This window comes from Trachinotus anak, unplaced genomic scaffold, assembly GCF_046630095.1.
Source record: "Trachinotus anak isolate AG129_WGS33_773 ecotype Australia unplaced genomic scaffold, CSIRO_AGI_Tana_v1 ptg000003l, whole genome shotgun sequence".
Classification (NCBI taxonomy): domain Eukaryota; kingdom Metazoa; phylum Chordata; class Actinopteri; order Carangiformes; family Carangidae; genus Trachinotus; species Trachinotus anak.
Window position 1 is genome coordinate 21,652,501 of NW_027273854.1, and position 17,182 is coordinate 21,669,682.

General features: G+C 40.5%; 1 protein-coding gene across 2 annotated transcripts in view; it reads right to left on the reverse strand.

The window, feature by feature from the left end:
* mast1b (microtubule associated serine/threonine kinase 1b) overlaps positions 1-1,208 on the reverse strand; it is a 48,300-nt gene extending 47,092 nt beyond the window's left edge. For both annotated transcript variants that reach the window (XM_071474504.1, XM_071474503.1), the window contains exon 1: positions 292-1,208. In XM_071474504.1, the coding sequence (XP_071330605.1) occupies positions 292-330 (39 nt within the window). In that variant the 5' untranslated portion in view covers positions 331-1,208. The remainder of the gene's footprint in view (positions 1-291) is intronic.
* Positions 1,209-17,182: the final 15,974 nt, after the last annotated feature.

Genomic DNA, 17,182 nt, shown 5'->3' on the forward strand with positions numbered 1-17,182 from the left:
GTATAGGAGATAATAAACGCTGTGAAGTAGGCCATGCAGCAAGATAAAGTCGGCTTGAGAGTCTGTATTAAACTGTTGTAATGGATGTAACATAGTGAGGCCTGGGTGTACATTGTTAACACACAGTAGGTTTCACCTAATACCATAACAAGGATTCCTAATATGATGTTGAAGCCATAAAATCCACCACAGTAACTTGTCATTACTGATAAGCCTTGGTGCGATGACAGGTCTGCCTGTGTGTTATACGGATCAGCACAGGATGATGATCCGCTGTGTGTCCACCCTCACCTGCAGCCTCCGGCGCCGGATTATCCCCGAGTCATCCATGGCGTAATGAAGAGCGGCGGGGCTCCTGGCGGGGGTTTCCCCTCACTAAAACAATGTCTTAACCCCCTCACGGATCTGTGGTTGGACCCGGCAGAGCTGCGGCATCCACCGGCAAATCCACCTCACACCCGGGCTGCACAGCGGCGGCAGCGGCGGCAGCGTCCTGGTGCACTCGGAGCCAAAGAGGCGCACACTCAGAGGGAGTCCGGTGTCACGTCGATGAAGCCCACGGAAATACACACATGCCGAGCGGTCCCACTCTGTCCGATTCAAGCGATGTCTCTCAGGGAGCAGCGACAGGGCTTCTCTCAGCCCCGCGTCTGACCCGTGTCCTGCGTCTCGGTGTGGACACTCATGCCGCCGCCTCTGCGGTCTGCGCTCCCTCTCGGAGCATCCTTGACATCTTGCCAGAGGTCTGCGCGCTTCGATGCCGTCCAGCCGAGCGACTGCAGGCCCGACAGCCACCGCCAACACGATGTCCACGCAGGACCCGCCGCTCAGACGCTGAGCCCAAGTTCTTCTCCCGTTTCACAACAACCACCCTAAGAAAACGTGAGCTTCTCCTCACGTTTGCTTACAAAGGACAACGTGTTCAAAGCTCGGCCCGGGCGAAAACAACCAGGCGATTATTTCACACACTACTGCACCGCAGTTGAGCAGCGCCGCTCGGAGACGCGCTTCATCCCTGAGCACCTCGGTCGGGCTGACACTGCCGCTGCTCCGCCGCGGAGGAGCCTGTCCGGTCCCGTAACCATCACCGAGAGTCAGGGAGAGCACGTCCCTCTTTAAAGCCACATAAAGTTTGAAGTCCTCTCCGTTTCATTCATCCAGCGTCGCTCCTACACCTTCAAATCCTGTGAATGTGGAGACTTGACGGCGCGACAGCAGCAACGCGATATTTGTAACCCCTTCCTGGGTTTCCCTCTCGCCCCTCCTCCTCCTGCTCGCACAGCGGGGGGGCTCCGCTCAGATGAATGGAGGAACATCCAGTCCCGGTCCTGGAGATACGACCCACCCCACTTCAAGCATAAGACCTGGGTTTTACGTCTCTCTTTTTAATGTAAATGTGTGGACAGGGGCCGGTTAGAGCCAAGTTCAGCACCACAGACAGCGACAGACATTTGCTGTAGTTGTGACTGATTCATTTTCTCATCTTTACATAAAGATTAAGCAGATACAGTTACAATTAGAAAAGCGGCGTTGTCAACCGGGGAAACTGCTTGGTTTTGTTCATTTAATTGCATTGACAAATACATTTTTAAAAAATTGCACATCCAATAAGCATATTTCCCAAAATGTTTATCAGCAGGTTTATCAGTTGGTCTGAAAGGCCTGTTTTGTAAAGGGGCTCTACATTTTGAGGCTTATTATTTTAGTCTTTATTGTCTTCTTGGTAATGGCTGCATATTTGAAAATAAAGAATTGTTTAATAAAATAAACATAGAAAGACCTAACAGCTCACGAGTTAATCACTCAGCCTTGTTTTGAGCTGAAACAAACAGCCGGACCAGCCCAATAATTACAAATCTCACCACTGACTGAGTGACTGACTGTCTGACCATAATTTGACCAGTGGTCAACTGAATGCCATGTGACTGAGTTGGAGTTTCCCCATTGGCCGTCACAAATTGGTGGAAACAGTCTCATCATTGGTGGAAACAGCTTCTAATAGGGGTGTTTGCAGCCTGCAGTGTTGCAAGACCACCTCTCGTGATGCACTTCAAATCCGTTTGCTTAACCTGTGCATTGTGAACACTGAGCCCTTAAGGTTTGCTTTTCCTCTTGCCATTGAATTTTAGCTCTGTTGTACACAGATCACATGCTATTGCACTACGATGCTTGAAAAAATGTTATGTGTTTTCCAGAGTCTCGGGCAGAACCACAGCCACTGGTAACAAAAGCAAGACTGTTGGACAAAGAGTAGTTTGGTCCAAGGAAATAATTACTGTACTTCTCCAGCTATAGAATGAACATGTCAAAGAGCAACTGTCTACTACATGCAGACCAACCCCCACCCCCCTCTCTAACACAACAAGTCAGAGAGAGAGAGAGAGAGAGAGAGAGAAAGGCAAAGAGGCAGAGGTAAGCAGATAAGACATAACTTCTAACAGCGAGGATACTGGTAAAGAGTGGACACTGTGAACCCAGGTACTTAACTTCAGATACAAGTTTCTCAGTACTGAGACAAACAGCAAAGTTATATATTAGTTATATATTTTATATTTAAAGTTATATATTTACCAAAGATAGTGTGTTAGAAAAGACTGAAATACAGTCTATTTTCAAAAATATCTCATCTGTCTTTCCATATTACTATAATAGCTTACCTAGTAACAAACAAATGTAACTAGAACAACAAGGAGTTAAGAAATTATATAGACTTGCAGGACGTACCTGTTAGGAAAGAATATTAAGAGATGTCCTTTTTGACAGATCAATCACTTAGACATACAGCGCATTCAGACAGTACTCAGTCACTTTTCTCAAATTATATTATGTTGCAGCCTCATAAAACTTTTTTAAATTCACTTTCAATTTTCAGTTTTCTAAAATGTCAAAAACACTGTTGAAAAAAGTGAAGGGGTCTGAATACTTTCTGAATGCGCTGCATGGTTATTAGGCTCCTGTCAGCAGTGTTCGAAGCTGCTTTTCCACTTTTCCTCTGCGTTCTGCATGAAGCTGAGGCAGCAATGTTTTTATAGTCAGACACTTTGGTTCATGGTTTGATGGATTTGTTCACAATATAAGTACAAAATACAGATTTTTAATCAACCAGCAGCTGCTGTCAAACTTTATCTATGATACCTCAGTCACTTTTGTCATGTTTGGGACGTCACTACACTGCTGCACTTGGCTGTACTTATTACTTGGACAGTGCATCATTTTATCTGTGCAATTAAATACTTCAAGGCATAAAAAGCTCTTAACACCTGCAGCTGATCCAGCTGTGATCCAGCTGTGCAGAAACTTGCGTAGCTTCAGATGATGGGTCGGAGAAAAGGATGTTGCATCTCTTCTTTTGTGGGAGGGACTGAGACACGAGGACAGGAAGTGAAGGAAACAAGGAGGCATTTTAAGGTAGTGAGAGGCACAGAGGATCCTTTGTGAATACATAATATTTATATGAAAATGTGTGTTAAACTGTAAAATTAGATTATGTCTAATTCAATTAAAATCAAGATTGTTGTTTGATTATAAACAATAATTTAAAAGGGTCCTGTCTTGATAATAATAATAATCCTGTTATTGTCTCATCTCATCCATGGATATATTATGTTTCATTTGACCTTTACTATGATTTCCTTCATATTTTATGTTTATTTTATTTTTTATTTATTTCTATTTCACTTGCAACCACTGCATTTTTTAAAATATCTGTAGATAATTATATTTACATCAGTTATCAAAAATAAACTGCTACAGTTTTAGCACTTTTTATGCTGTGAAGGTTTTACTGTTCCAATTCATCAGACTATGTACAATATTTTAATGAATAATAAGGCAGTAAGAAATAAGAAAGTTGTCACCATGACGTTAGGCCAATCAATATATCTGATTATTGATCAGCTGACATTCAGAAGTAACCTCCAAACAGCTGATGTGAGAGTGGACACTACTCAAACCCACCTGTCGCCCCGCCCCCACCCCCTGTTTCTGCGCAACTTCCCGATGATGATGTTCATTTTGAAGATGATAATTTCATTTAGACATAAATGTGCTGTGACTAATTAGGAGGTCATAAACTAATGTCTCGATTTGCTGAGGTTGCTCTTGTGTTAGCCATACGTTGTAAGAAGTTGTGCGCTCACCGTCTCTTCCGGGATTTCCTCGCCGGTTTCTCTGAGGTGGAAATACAAAAGAGGAGACGGAACAACAGCGATACAAGAAGTAAACTGTAAAACACACACGGCTGCATCCTGACAGACACCATCATCGGATCAGGGGCTGCTGGGTGTTGTAGTTTTATAGGATGTAACAGGAAGTTTTTCATTTTATCTTCTCGGGAGAACCTTAATCACCAAATTATCAGCTCATGTCCATTACACTGTTTATTGTGTCTAAACTCTAGACTTTGTGGTGGCTAAGGTTAGCAGCTGATGTTACTGGTGATATCATATTTGTTCAATCACAAGTTTAATACCAGCAATCACCTGTCATCCTGTTAACCACACCCAGGAAGTTATATAACCCCACCCTATTGGTCTGCAAAGCCCTTTCCCTCCAAACCACTGAGAACAAAGAGATCTGTGAGTTAAAGAATGGACTTTTCAAAACGTATCTTATTTTGTTTAGTTGATATTATAGCAGTTATTTAGTTAGTATTTATTATTATTATTTATTGTTGCACAACTAGATCCCTACGTTTAAGACCCAGAAAGTGAAAATATGAAGATGGTGGATACTCAAATGATGTAAGTAAAAGTAATGTAAACTTAAAAAGTTAATTTTATTATTGTTAGTACTGATATTTTAAGTTTATAATTTTTAATTGTACTTATTTTATCTTTATGAATTTTGATATCTCATCTACAGAGAATACCATCTATCATCTATCATCTATCATCATTTAACCATCTACCTAAGCACAATTCATTGTGAGTAATAAAACAGTCGGAGCAGCTTCTGCATCCTGTGTTTAAATGTGCACTCCACATCCAATGTTCAGTGAGCCAATGTCACCACCTCAATTGTAGTTTTTACAATATTATACCTGGACATGATGATTAATGGCTGATTTATCGGTTAAGGTTACTGTCAATTTATTATTTTGCATTCACTTAGAATCATTATGTTGTCATTTTTTTCTATTTACCTTACTACTAACTTTTTTTTTAGACAATATGCAGGCAGGTATAATTAGTCACTGTTCAATATTGTTCAATGTATCAATGTTAAACTTGTAATGGACAGAATTAGCAGCTAATGCTCCTGTCACTAACCCTAACCTACTATAAAATTCTTCCCACCATGTTTTGTGCGATTCTCTGAATGAAAGATCGACCCAGACAGTTCAACAATGGCCAAGCGGGACAATGAATGAACAAGCAGTCGGATCAAAGCTTATCCGCTGTGAATTAACCCCTTGAAACCTCCTCGACTCAGCAGGAGCAACCAAACAGCGTGTTCATAGTACCACAAACAACCCAGAATCATGAACCAGCATAATCAACCCATCAGTGTGTTTACAGAAACAACATTTTATGGCTGAGCTCAGGTGTTTGTTTGATATATACTGTATATGGTACAACAGGCCAGTACTAGAACATACAACAATTTCTGATAGACCAATACAAAGTCTTGGCCTTTGCTGGTTCACACTGGGCAACATGATGTTTCCACCCGTGATATTATTTCCTTGATTGACAAGCGGGTGGCCCTTTGGCAAAGCCGTTGCATAATGCCTGGGTGGGGAATTAGGACTTTCACACTGTTTTTATGCAACATATGGTCCAAGCTGCCCACACAGCTATAAGCTCATCAGTGCCAGACGCAGCAGGATCTGCAACAGAGCGTCCAAACTCAGCCCACACTGACCCATCTGAGAGGGAATCGTCAGGAAGGCTGCAGGGAAACTGTTGGACTGTGTTCAAATCACTGACAAACATTGTTTTGAAAGTAAAATCTGTCTGCAAAACATCCATAGCTGACTGAGTGAAGGTCGAAGCTTTCACGCCTCCTAAAATATCACAGATTGAGCACAGACATTCATGTTTCCTACAGGATGACCTGTATTAACTTTGATAAGGTTGCGACTGATCAACATTTAAATTTTCTTCTTTACTAACTTTAAGCACAAACACCTGCAAAGCTAAGGACACTCCCATTAGCCACAGCTGTACCTTGTGTTTAGTGCTAGGCTACTGATCAAATTTTAGTATGCTAACACGCTAAACTAAGATGGTGAACGTGGTAAACATTTGACCTGCATGTTAGCATTGTCGTTATGCGCATGTTAGCATGCTGAGTGTTGATTAAATCACCAATGGCTCCAGATTTGTAAATGTTAGCCTTGAAACACACTAAACTAAGATGGAAAACATGGTAAACATTATACTGAACGGCAGCATGTTAGCATTGTCACCGTGAGCGTGTTATCATGATGACTTTAGCATAACTCTGAGCACCGCTGTGCTGAAGTGCAGCCTCTCAGAGCTACGAGCGTGGCTGTAAACAGAGCCAGGAAACAAGGACAGATGTAAAGGTTGCAGTGTCAAATGATTAACAGTAGACAAACAATCAAGTGAAAATAGAAAGCACAACATAGATGAACCATATTACCAGAAAAAAAGACAACACCCACATTTCTCTTTTTCTTTCTATAGATAGATAGATAGAGATAATAGAAAGAATACATATCACAAAATAAAAACTTAACAGTGAAATCTGAAAACCTTTCCCCTGCTGTGGCAGAATGTGTTCACAGATGCACAAATCTAGTCAGAAAAAAGCTCCAGTAAGCAGGCTGTTATTTGTTAGATTAAATGGAGCTGTCAGGGCCGTCTGGCTGTCAGTCAGAACGCCAGATTGTCTCAGTGCTGATGGCAGAGCTTTGTTCTGTCGTCTGTGGAGCTGTGTAAACCCTAACTAACAGACAAACCTCTCACAGTCCTGTCAACTCCTCCATGTTCACATAAAGTTGCTTGCGTCTCCTCTCTGCTGTGTCACAGTTTGAACGCAGCCGGTGCTGCAGTGGAGCTGGTGGACACATAGCAGGGAGGAGAGGCTATTGATTTCTGCTCCAGCACCGGCCGAACTCAGCCCACTGTAAAAAGCCGAGCGCAGGTGGAAGTCTGGACGAGGAGACACACTTCATTGAGTTTCATAATGCCGTCATTATTGTTGCTGTAAAATGACCTGCTGGCGCTCAGCAGCTCCTGAATACAGAGGCGATGCTGCTTTATATCCTGTTACGTAATGATTTTGTAATCTCTTCCAGTTAGTAGAGTAACAGCTGCTCAGCTTGGTTTTCAACAAGAGCTGATGCTCGTCTATTCATGGCTACAAACATCAAGGACAAACCATCCTAATTACCCCAGTAGTTATATTAAAAACTGATGCTCACAGCAATCTGTTAATATGTTATCATAATAACACAACATCATATTATTATTATTATTATTATTATTGAATTAGAGAACTGTAAATGGCTACTGCACTTCTAAAAGCTCCTGTTTCTGCTCATTTTCAATAAGAAAATGATATCAGGATTAGTAGGCAGTCACACACAGACTTCAATTTCCCATTTATTTATTTCGTGTTACACAACTGAGACATTAAACAGTACACACTCACACTCTATTAGCCTTGTATAAGACAAAGAAAATTAGTTAAAAGTCTCTCCCCTGCCGTCATGTGAAAACCTCAAGTAATTTAGTGACACTTTTTGAACATATCCAGTGAACAATGTTGCCAAGTTGAGAAGTGTCCTATGTTCTGGTAAAGTTGACAATGACAACTGTGGCAGAGTTCCTCCAGTCCCATGACCTTGGAAGAGAAAACACACATGGTGTTGGTTCATGTTCCACCACACACACACACACACACACACATCATGGCCTCCTCTCTCATCTTGCCACAGCATGAGTGAAAAACATCTGTACAGCTGCCAGTCTCCAGTGCACCAAGCTCCAGCACACAGCATGAAATTAGCTACAGTATGTGTTATGTGTTATGCACTGCATAATTGCTGAAGCAGTCTACAAAAGAAAAAGGATACATCACATTCAGTCAACACTGTTTGACCACACTCTCAGACCTCTTTTACTTCTTAACCACAAGGAAAGACAACATAGTATACACAACGGCAGTGCACAGCAATATTTGAAGCTCACAATGTCACTTGCGTTTTGCTGAGACTGTCAGAGGGTTTGATTTTCTATGATGAGTGGTCTTGATTGAAGCCTTAGTCTGCAGTTTTGTTACAGTAATCACATATATCAGGTACAGTAACTGTCAGTAAAGGCTCAGCTGTTGCTTTTTGACAGTTCAGTTCCCATGTCTGTTGTCGTCATTACGTCCTGATTACCATCATCATTATCGTAGACACTCTCCTCCACAGTTATATAATTTTCTTTGTTTGTGAATGAGCAGCCCAGGATGCAACTGTCTGGTCTATCAGTACTTCTGTAAGTTATACTATACTGCCTGTGTAAACAATAGTTTAATGTCATGGCACTGAAGAGAGCTGTTGAAATTTTTCTAATCACCCTGATGATGTTATAACAATGTCATCAAGGTTATCACAGTTTTGGCTTGAAACTTCAATTTCAACAGAAAGTCTGTGTTACAAACTGAGGGTATGGAGTTTGAAAGATGTGGGATTTATCAGCAAGGAAAGGTTTGACGAAAGATGCTAACAAGCTGCATTATGGGAAGTGTAGGATCCAGGGTTTTGGTAGCTTAGCTCATTCTCTGCATTAAACCACTGAACCACTGAAGTGCAATGTCAGATGGTATTCAACCTAATACATCCAAGCTGTGTAGTTACTGTTGGGATTTACATTGCTATTGAAATAAAAAAAAAAAAAAGATCAAATAAAAAAATTAAAATATAATAAAAATATAATAACCCTTAATTAATATAACCCTTAAACTTAGTCATTCAATAGATGCACTTTATTGACATTCCCACACATAACCTTATCTCCAAGGCCTGTGCAATGACATAATAATGCAAAGCACCATTAGCAACAGCACAGATGTGTTAGACAGACTCTGAATAAAAAAGTCACTTCGAGATTAATGTGTGATATTAAAAGCAGGAATGATTCTCAAACATTATGAGTCATGGAACAAGTTCAAAAGGAACTGATTTGCCTTTTTAAACCTCTATCTGTTTATTTAGCCTCAGCGGTCTTTAAAGTGGAGTGTGATAGAGACAATATATAAAGGCTCATCAAAGTTTCTATTATTTTACAGCAGCTACAGCCATTTTTCACAACAACTGAGTCATTCTGTCCACACCGCACACATGGCACAAACATGTCTCTGTGTTTTCCTCAACACATCATGGGCTTACACACGTGTGTCTGTGTGTGTGCACAGACTGGGTGAACATATGAACACACAGAGAGACCTCAGGAGGGTCACTATTACAAGGAAACATAGCTCTCTGGAGAGAACAGGGTGCCTGATGTGTTGCCAGGAGTCAGTGCTGTAACAATATGTGGTGAATCTGGTGAAATTACATAAGCTTCTTTTGGCCTTTTATCTCACCTGCACCTGGATTTGACTGCTGTATGTTTTCTAGTGGTCCTGCAATATTAATACACATCAATAATGTGAAGCTCCACCATTTCCTGACAGTGACATCACCACTGTGACACCTTGTGGTCAGACATGGCAGTGCAGCAGAGACACTGCATGATTGCTGCAGTGTTGTATTTTCTTTGGGTGCCTCTAAAGATCTGCATGAATTAAGATGTCATATACTTTATTTTATCCTCACATATGACAATTAGCCTTTCACCTAATGTCAAAGGTCTGCCCTCTGTTGAATTGCACAAGGGAATAATCTGTTTTACAAAACTTTTTAGGACAATGGTGTTTCCTGGTTATTTTAATCTGATCTCTTGGGGAAACATCCTCATCTACGTCAAGAGGATGCCAGAGCAGTGTTTTCATCTATTTCCGCCCTCATTCAAAAGTACACGTCACTCCCTGCATCAGATAAATTAGACTGAGCACTGGAGGTACAACTTAATCTGTAAGACGATCACAGGGTCACGACAGAGCTAGAATTAAACACACACTCTACTAAAGCCCAAAGATAATGTGGTAAATGCTCTTAAGTCAGTAGTGTTTGTCCTGTCTACAGAAGAGAGGAGAATATGAGGTCTTCTTGTTGTTGTTTTTTTTTGGCTTTTCTTTCTCAAATATGTGAAACAGCTGTGGATGCAATGTTTCCATCTCATTCTTGTTTTCCTCTCTGTATCACTCTTTCCATTCCTGCGCCCAGTTTTTATGCCCCAATCTTTAATTACACACAACCACAGACTGACATCACCATTTAGACGGCTAGACAGCAGTGGCAGGCATTATGGGTAATCCTGATGGCCAACCATGTCTTATTCTGAAGGAGGCACCTCTCCTGCTGGCAGCCCAAATGCCCAGCCCCGCAGGACATCCTTAAACTCTCTTCATCCCTGCATCACACACTGCTGCTCCTGACGAATGGATCCTGTGAGGTGATTGGTCCGTTCATTCCGGCCAGAGCACCCAAACAAACAAATGCACATCAACAGAGAGAGACACACACATGCCACAGTCACAAGCCCATTCACACATGATCAATGCATCCAGGTACGTAACAAACAAATGATATTTAAAAAAGGGCATCCAGCAGGTTTTGAGACATTTCACTCAAAACCACGAATGTGAACCTCATGGTGGCGCAAGTGGGTCACCAAAGTCATTAGGATTCATTGTCTGGGAGCCATGAAGTTCTGCACAAAATTTTGGGGCAATTTATCATAAATATGCAGAGATACAGGGAATCACCAAAGTCATTAGGATTCATCTTCTGGGGACCACGAATCTCTGTATATAATTTAACTTTGTCATTTCTTAAGATGATAAAAGGGTTATTAAAGTTAATTTGGTTGCTAAAGTTAAGGTTAAAGTCTATGACAACAATTAGATTCCTGACTTATGGTTTCATATGACAGTCTTACATGTTGTGGAGTGGTCATTAATCTAGTCAATGCACTGAATTAGTTTTTAACAGGATGTGAGCTGTCAGGAGAAATAAGATATGTAAAGTTAAGTATCAGCCAAATAATCATGTTAGTAAATATTGTTATTGTGAATAATAGTGCAATTGGAAGCAAGTAGAGATCAAATAAAACAGGACCAAGAACTGAACCCTGTGGGGCCCCAGATGAAGCTTTGTATTGTTTTGACCTGAACTCAGAGACAGAGACTAAAAAGCTCCTCTTCTGTAAATATAATTTAAGTCAGACCATTGGTAATTATTAAAGCAGCTTTTTGTAAGTTTTGCTATTGCTACATAGCCAACATTAACATTAAAAGCTGTTTACTCACCGGTCTAGAAGAAAACGTTACGAGTTCAGCATCGAACTTCATCCCTTTACTCACTAAGCACTGTTTCCAGTGTTGGAACACAACCCCATTGTTTTGCTTCTATTTCTATCACTTCTTTTCTTCTACTGAAGTTAGCATGCTAACCAGCTAGCCCTAACCCAGTCGGCCCATCTCATCACTTTCCGATACCGAGTCACTGTCACAGTCTGCCATGAAGAAGTTGCCCAGCTCAGAGGACATATTCTAACCTCTTATACTGTAAATACAGTAATGGCCGAAGCTTTTGGCAAAGACTGGTAAGTAAACAGATGTTAATGCTAACACTATCTATTTAGAAACAGCAAAACTTACAAATGTTTCCTTTAAACTGGTGTTTTTTATTTTTCAAAGATCTTACAGATGAAGAAACTTCATTTTATATGAATGGGCTGTACAGTCTTATTTGTAAGTGTTTTTAAAGTGGGTCCTCTTGGTTTAGGGCAATGTAAACAACACTGACGCAGAGAGAGCTTTAGCTTTCAGTTCTGTACAGAATCAGTTGATCTGTGAGGGAAGAGAGAGATAAACTGGGGAGAGAAGAAAGGAGACAGATAAATGACAGGACCTTTGTTGTATTATTCATTATTACTTAGCTAAAGCTAAAAGCAGCCAGAACAGTCCAGAACAGAGAGAGGAGCAAAGGCAGACGTCACTGAGTAAAGTTTTAGAGAGCAAGCTGATGAATCGATTAGAGTCAAGGCTTTTTTTTCATGTGTGTGTTTTAGTGTTTGACTTGAATGGTAATTTGGGTGCAGCTTCAAAGCAGCATTGGCAAAGGCTCAACCAGTGTTTTTATTCCCTCAGACAGCTGATGAAACGACCTACACATACACACACACACACACACACAAAGCTAAGCCTATTACAATGACGCAAAGAGTCCTGCAAGAGCACACAACAACATCCAGAAAATAGCACACAGCTGCAACTTTGAGTTCAGACTGATGCAACCTTCACTGACTTCTTACAATCATACAGTTTGTTAAATTTGAGTCTTTAAAAACAATGATGAGTTGAATAAGTACTGTATGCGGATTTGGAATCTGAACAATTTAAAAACATGACATAGAGAAATTAGACGCTGCGGACAGACCAGTGAACCAGACTGTTGCACAGAAAGTGAAAAACATTTTAAGGTTTGTCTTCTCTATTGATCTGCTCTCACTGGGGTGTCATTTCAGAAGCAGAGTTATGGGACAAACACAACTGTTTGTCTGGACTTTCTTCTGCCATCCATCTACAGCTGCAGAGCCTGTGCTCGTAATACAAACATGAATCTGTCTGGGCGCCTGTCATGTGATATATCTTCCCAAAGGTGCACCCACGCGGCTCAAGCATTAAGATTCGTCACTTGTTTGTGTCTCTTTATCCCCTCCTTAAAGTCAAAATATTGGTCTGATCATGACTCAGAGATTCGCCCTCTATATTTTTCCAGCAAGTGATTTCCTTCTTATGTGAGCAGCGGAAATGAGGTATGATAAACAACAGCCTCCATCCAGAAAGCAATAATATGGATATGAGAGAGATGATGAGGAGAACAAAGTGCAGCTGTGAAATTTGTTTTGTGATTTTCACCTGAAAAAGATTTACAGAGATACTGGTCTATAACAACAAAAATATGTTTATTTGTTTTGCTCAGCACTTTTTTATCATGAGCCTTTTAGTTACAGACCTCTTCTGAATCAACAGGAATAATGTGTAAAACCCACAGAATAAGACATTTCACATTAGCTGAAATGAATAATAAAAGGGATACATCAATTACAGGTGAAATACAATCAGTCATATTTTCAACAAATGTACCATGAATTTATAACTGCAAAATGTTACACTCTTGTAACATAGACAAGGTGTACATCCAGTACACACTGAATAAATATGCATACTGCAAGAACATAAGTATTAGTTTGGCATGTTTAACACCCTAACACTATGTACTTTTGGTGCACTTGTTTACTCGATCCCCTTGGACGTATTAAATAGATGTAGTACTTATTAGTACTTATGCCAAGGTCACCTACTGCACTGAAGCTTTAGTGATGTCCTACACTTCTGAGCTGCTTTGCATAAAAGCATCTGCCAAATGAGTAAATGTAAATGTAGATTATACATATAGTCATATCATATCAGGTTTGCCAACATCTTGTTTACTCTTTTGGCTTTGACATTTTTCTGAGATGAATTCTGGGAAGTGGATGTGCTTTTATATATATGCATATGAATGCTCATAAAAGATGAATCTGCAATCATTGTATGTGGCTTGCATTTGAATAGCTGCAATAAATACACATGCAAACAGATGGGGCTCAGCTGGAATGTAGATCATGAAGAGCACAATGTGATGGTTGGGATGGAATTAATGCGACATATAATGCATTCAATTTTCATTTGTGACTAAAATATATGTTGAGTTTTTACATTTATTAAGAAAAAGTTTGAAGCTGAACCTAAGTAACAACTTAGGTCAAATTTAATAATTTTTATTATGCACAAAATGATATTACATTATTTGCTCACCATCTTTATGACATTATAGGCAGATGTTATTATATTGTCAGCTTTAATTCCACTGCTAAATGACATTATGCACAGTTATAATGAGTTTCAGGTTCTGACATACTTGAACATAAAGCAGGCTCATTCAGGTTGACTTAAGCACAACTTGTTTTTAAAAAAGATATCACCACTGATAAAATAATATAACAAGGGTTTGAGTAAAATAAGGTCGACCGTGATGGACTGCAGGTTGACAGGTGGTGGGATTATGTAAAGCTGATAGTTTTGTTCATGTCTGCTTTAAGGATCTTAGGCTCTGCCTGGTGCTGACCTTGGTCCTGAAATACAAGTCACATCAGACTGACTGACTTGTGTTCGTTCTATAATTGAGACCTATCTGGACCGTTCACACCACAGACAGGAAACCTTGTTCATTCTGCCAGTCTCCCGCAGGTGTTGCTGACGCACTCTGGCACCCAGCTGAGTCTGAGGATTTGACGTGTGCAAACGAGGCCGAGTAGATAAGGAGCCACATTTGGGAAAAGGTAAGCAAGTGCTCTGAGCTTCAACACCCGGTCCATCCTGAGAGGCAGACAGAAACACTGACATTTGAATCCATCAGCGCGTCCAGGAGATAATGGAGCTGCCTGTCCGAGCTGCAGATATGGAGCCCATCGCTCAGACAGTAGAGGCAGCAGATGCTCACTCACAGAGGCGAGTGTGGAAGCTTGTGTCGAGGCGGGGAGCCTCGTCGCAGTTTGTGGGGAGCACCATCATGATCTTGTCCACTTATGCTGTCACTACCTTAACCATGAACATGGGGAAAAACATCCAGGAGCGAAGATTAAGACCAAATGGCAACTAACACCAGAGACCCCATCAAAGATCTGGACAGAACCTCTTCTCTCGAACAACGGTATAAACGACAGAAAGAGCTGAAATGAAGAGAAATGTTTTGCCTCAGTGCAAATCTGTCACTTCAACTCATCTCAACTTCATGCTGCAAGGATGTGGAAACAAACCATCCACTGTCAGTCATGACTAGACTCATTTCTACCAAGAAGACCCTATAATCTGGTGTCAAAGAAAGATTTCAGCATTAAATTAACTGGTCATGAATGACCAGTAATGAATGGACATGAATGGACATGAATACTCTGCATGCAGTGCTGGCCTGTGGCCACTTGGTGGAGAACTGGGACCATTTCTCTACTTTTGTGGCTTCCAACAACAAATCACAGTCTCACTGAAGATTGGATGTGTCTGCCACCTGGACAGCTAACTAATGAAGCAGGACACTGATGTTGTTAAAACACGACCCTTAAGAGTCAGTAGAAAGAATAGAAATTTATTCAGAAAGATGCTCAGATAGTCTACAAATAACAACCAGAATCTTAGATATTTGTATATGTACTTGGGTGTTTGTTTTTTAAATCTTTGTCATAAATTTGCCTATTGAGTTTCAATTAATGCCTGTTTAACTGTGTGACAGTGGATCGGAGATGTGTATTTTCTTTTATAAAACATAATTGCTCAAATGACTGTGAGCTGACTGTACAGAAAATGACTCAAATATGAAAAATAGTCTAATGTGCAGAGTTCTCTTCTGATTTGTATTTATTTGTTGTCAACTCACCCCTGAGCACCAAGCATTTGGACGAAAAGGTTTTAGAGGATACAAAATAAAGATTTAAGGGGAAAGAGCCGTTCGGTCCAAACACGCTAGACATGTACGCTAGAAAATGACTTTGGCCTTAACTAATATTATGAATGAATTTTGAATAAAAAAGCATAAACATGAGTCATTTTCTTCCTGTTTATCCAACTGCAACCCTCAGACTCTTTGTGACATTTGAAACATTTCTTCCTAGCCAAAAACCTTAATCAGCAACCCCAACAATTTGGTATTTGACCAGTGACATTTCTGTCAACTGAAAGGTCACTGAATTTGACCTTTCTTTGAGAGAAGCCTCTACACTCACAGGAGTGGTTCCTTTTACCATTAAATGTTACAAAATAAATACAAACTATGCCTGACTGAGAAAAAATGCTGGATCATTTTCCAAACAGTGTTTAATGAGCCTGAGGGCTTTCCTGTAAGTTTGCATGTATAATCTCAGATATGGAAACAGAGGCAGATCCTCAACAGGTCCAACATGCAGGAAACCAGTCATCACTACCAGTCTCCCTAGAATGTTCTTATTATGAACGGGACTTCATTTAACACTACTGATTATATAAACGTGGATATTTCCATTCAGCTGAACTGTCAGTATTTAGGTTGATTTGGTCAGGTTTTCATTGTACAACTTAGTGTGACAGAAACTGGATGTTTCCACCATTCATCCATCACTTTCACCTAATTATTTGTAGTTTTCATGCACTTGGGTTGATGGGGAGTTTATTTATTTATTTGTTTATGTGATGGGGACAATGCATGTTAATGAACATCAGTACAAAATGCAAAATGTAAACAGCGAACATGCTAATTTACATCCGTGGTCCCTTGAGAGGTAACATCAAACAAAAAAAACATTGCAAGTAACAATACACAAATACAGATATAAATTACACAAAAGACAAACACATTTTGCAGCATACTGAGTTAAAAGTGATCACAGATCTGGTTTGACTTAAGTCAGTGTTTGAGATGTGTCTTGAAGGTGGGATATGTAAGTGGTAAGCCCTTCCAATATTTACTTCCCTTTACTGAAAGCACAGTTTGTCCTATTGTGGTGCGCCTGTGAGGCACCTCGCAGTCCCCTCTAGTGGTCGTCGTAGTGCCAACTTTGCTGGTTTTTGTTAATTTAGGTGTTGATCAGATCAACGTCACGGAAATTTGTAATCCTACAAAGCTTTCTGTATTCTCCCCAAACCCAAGTACTCTTGGTTGGGATTCACATCTTGTATTCCTGCTGTCATGAAGAATTTTCAGACAACTTCTCCACTTTTTAGCTTTTATCTCCAAACTTTGTGTAGATGCAAACACCGTTTAAAGTGTCTGCTAACCTGGAGAAATAGGTCAGTGGCACAAAGAAACTCTAAATGTCGGAAATGAATGTTTGTCAGTTAGTGAGTCGACAAGGATGGGTGATAGTGTTTGCCAGCTGAGGGCCAGCCTAAGGCTCAAATGCAGGCAGTGACCCAACCCTGTTAAATGAGAACGACAACAAGGGTACACAGAGAGCAGCGATGGCCTGCTTTGTCCTCCCTCTCTCTGTTCCCTGAATAGCTCTTGCACAAAGGATATCGTTATTCCTCCTCTAATTACCAG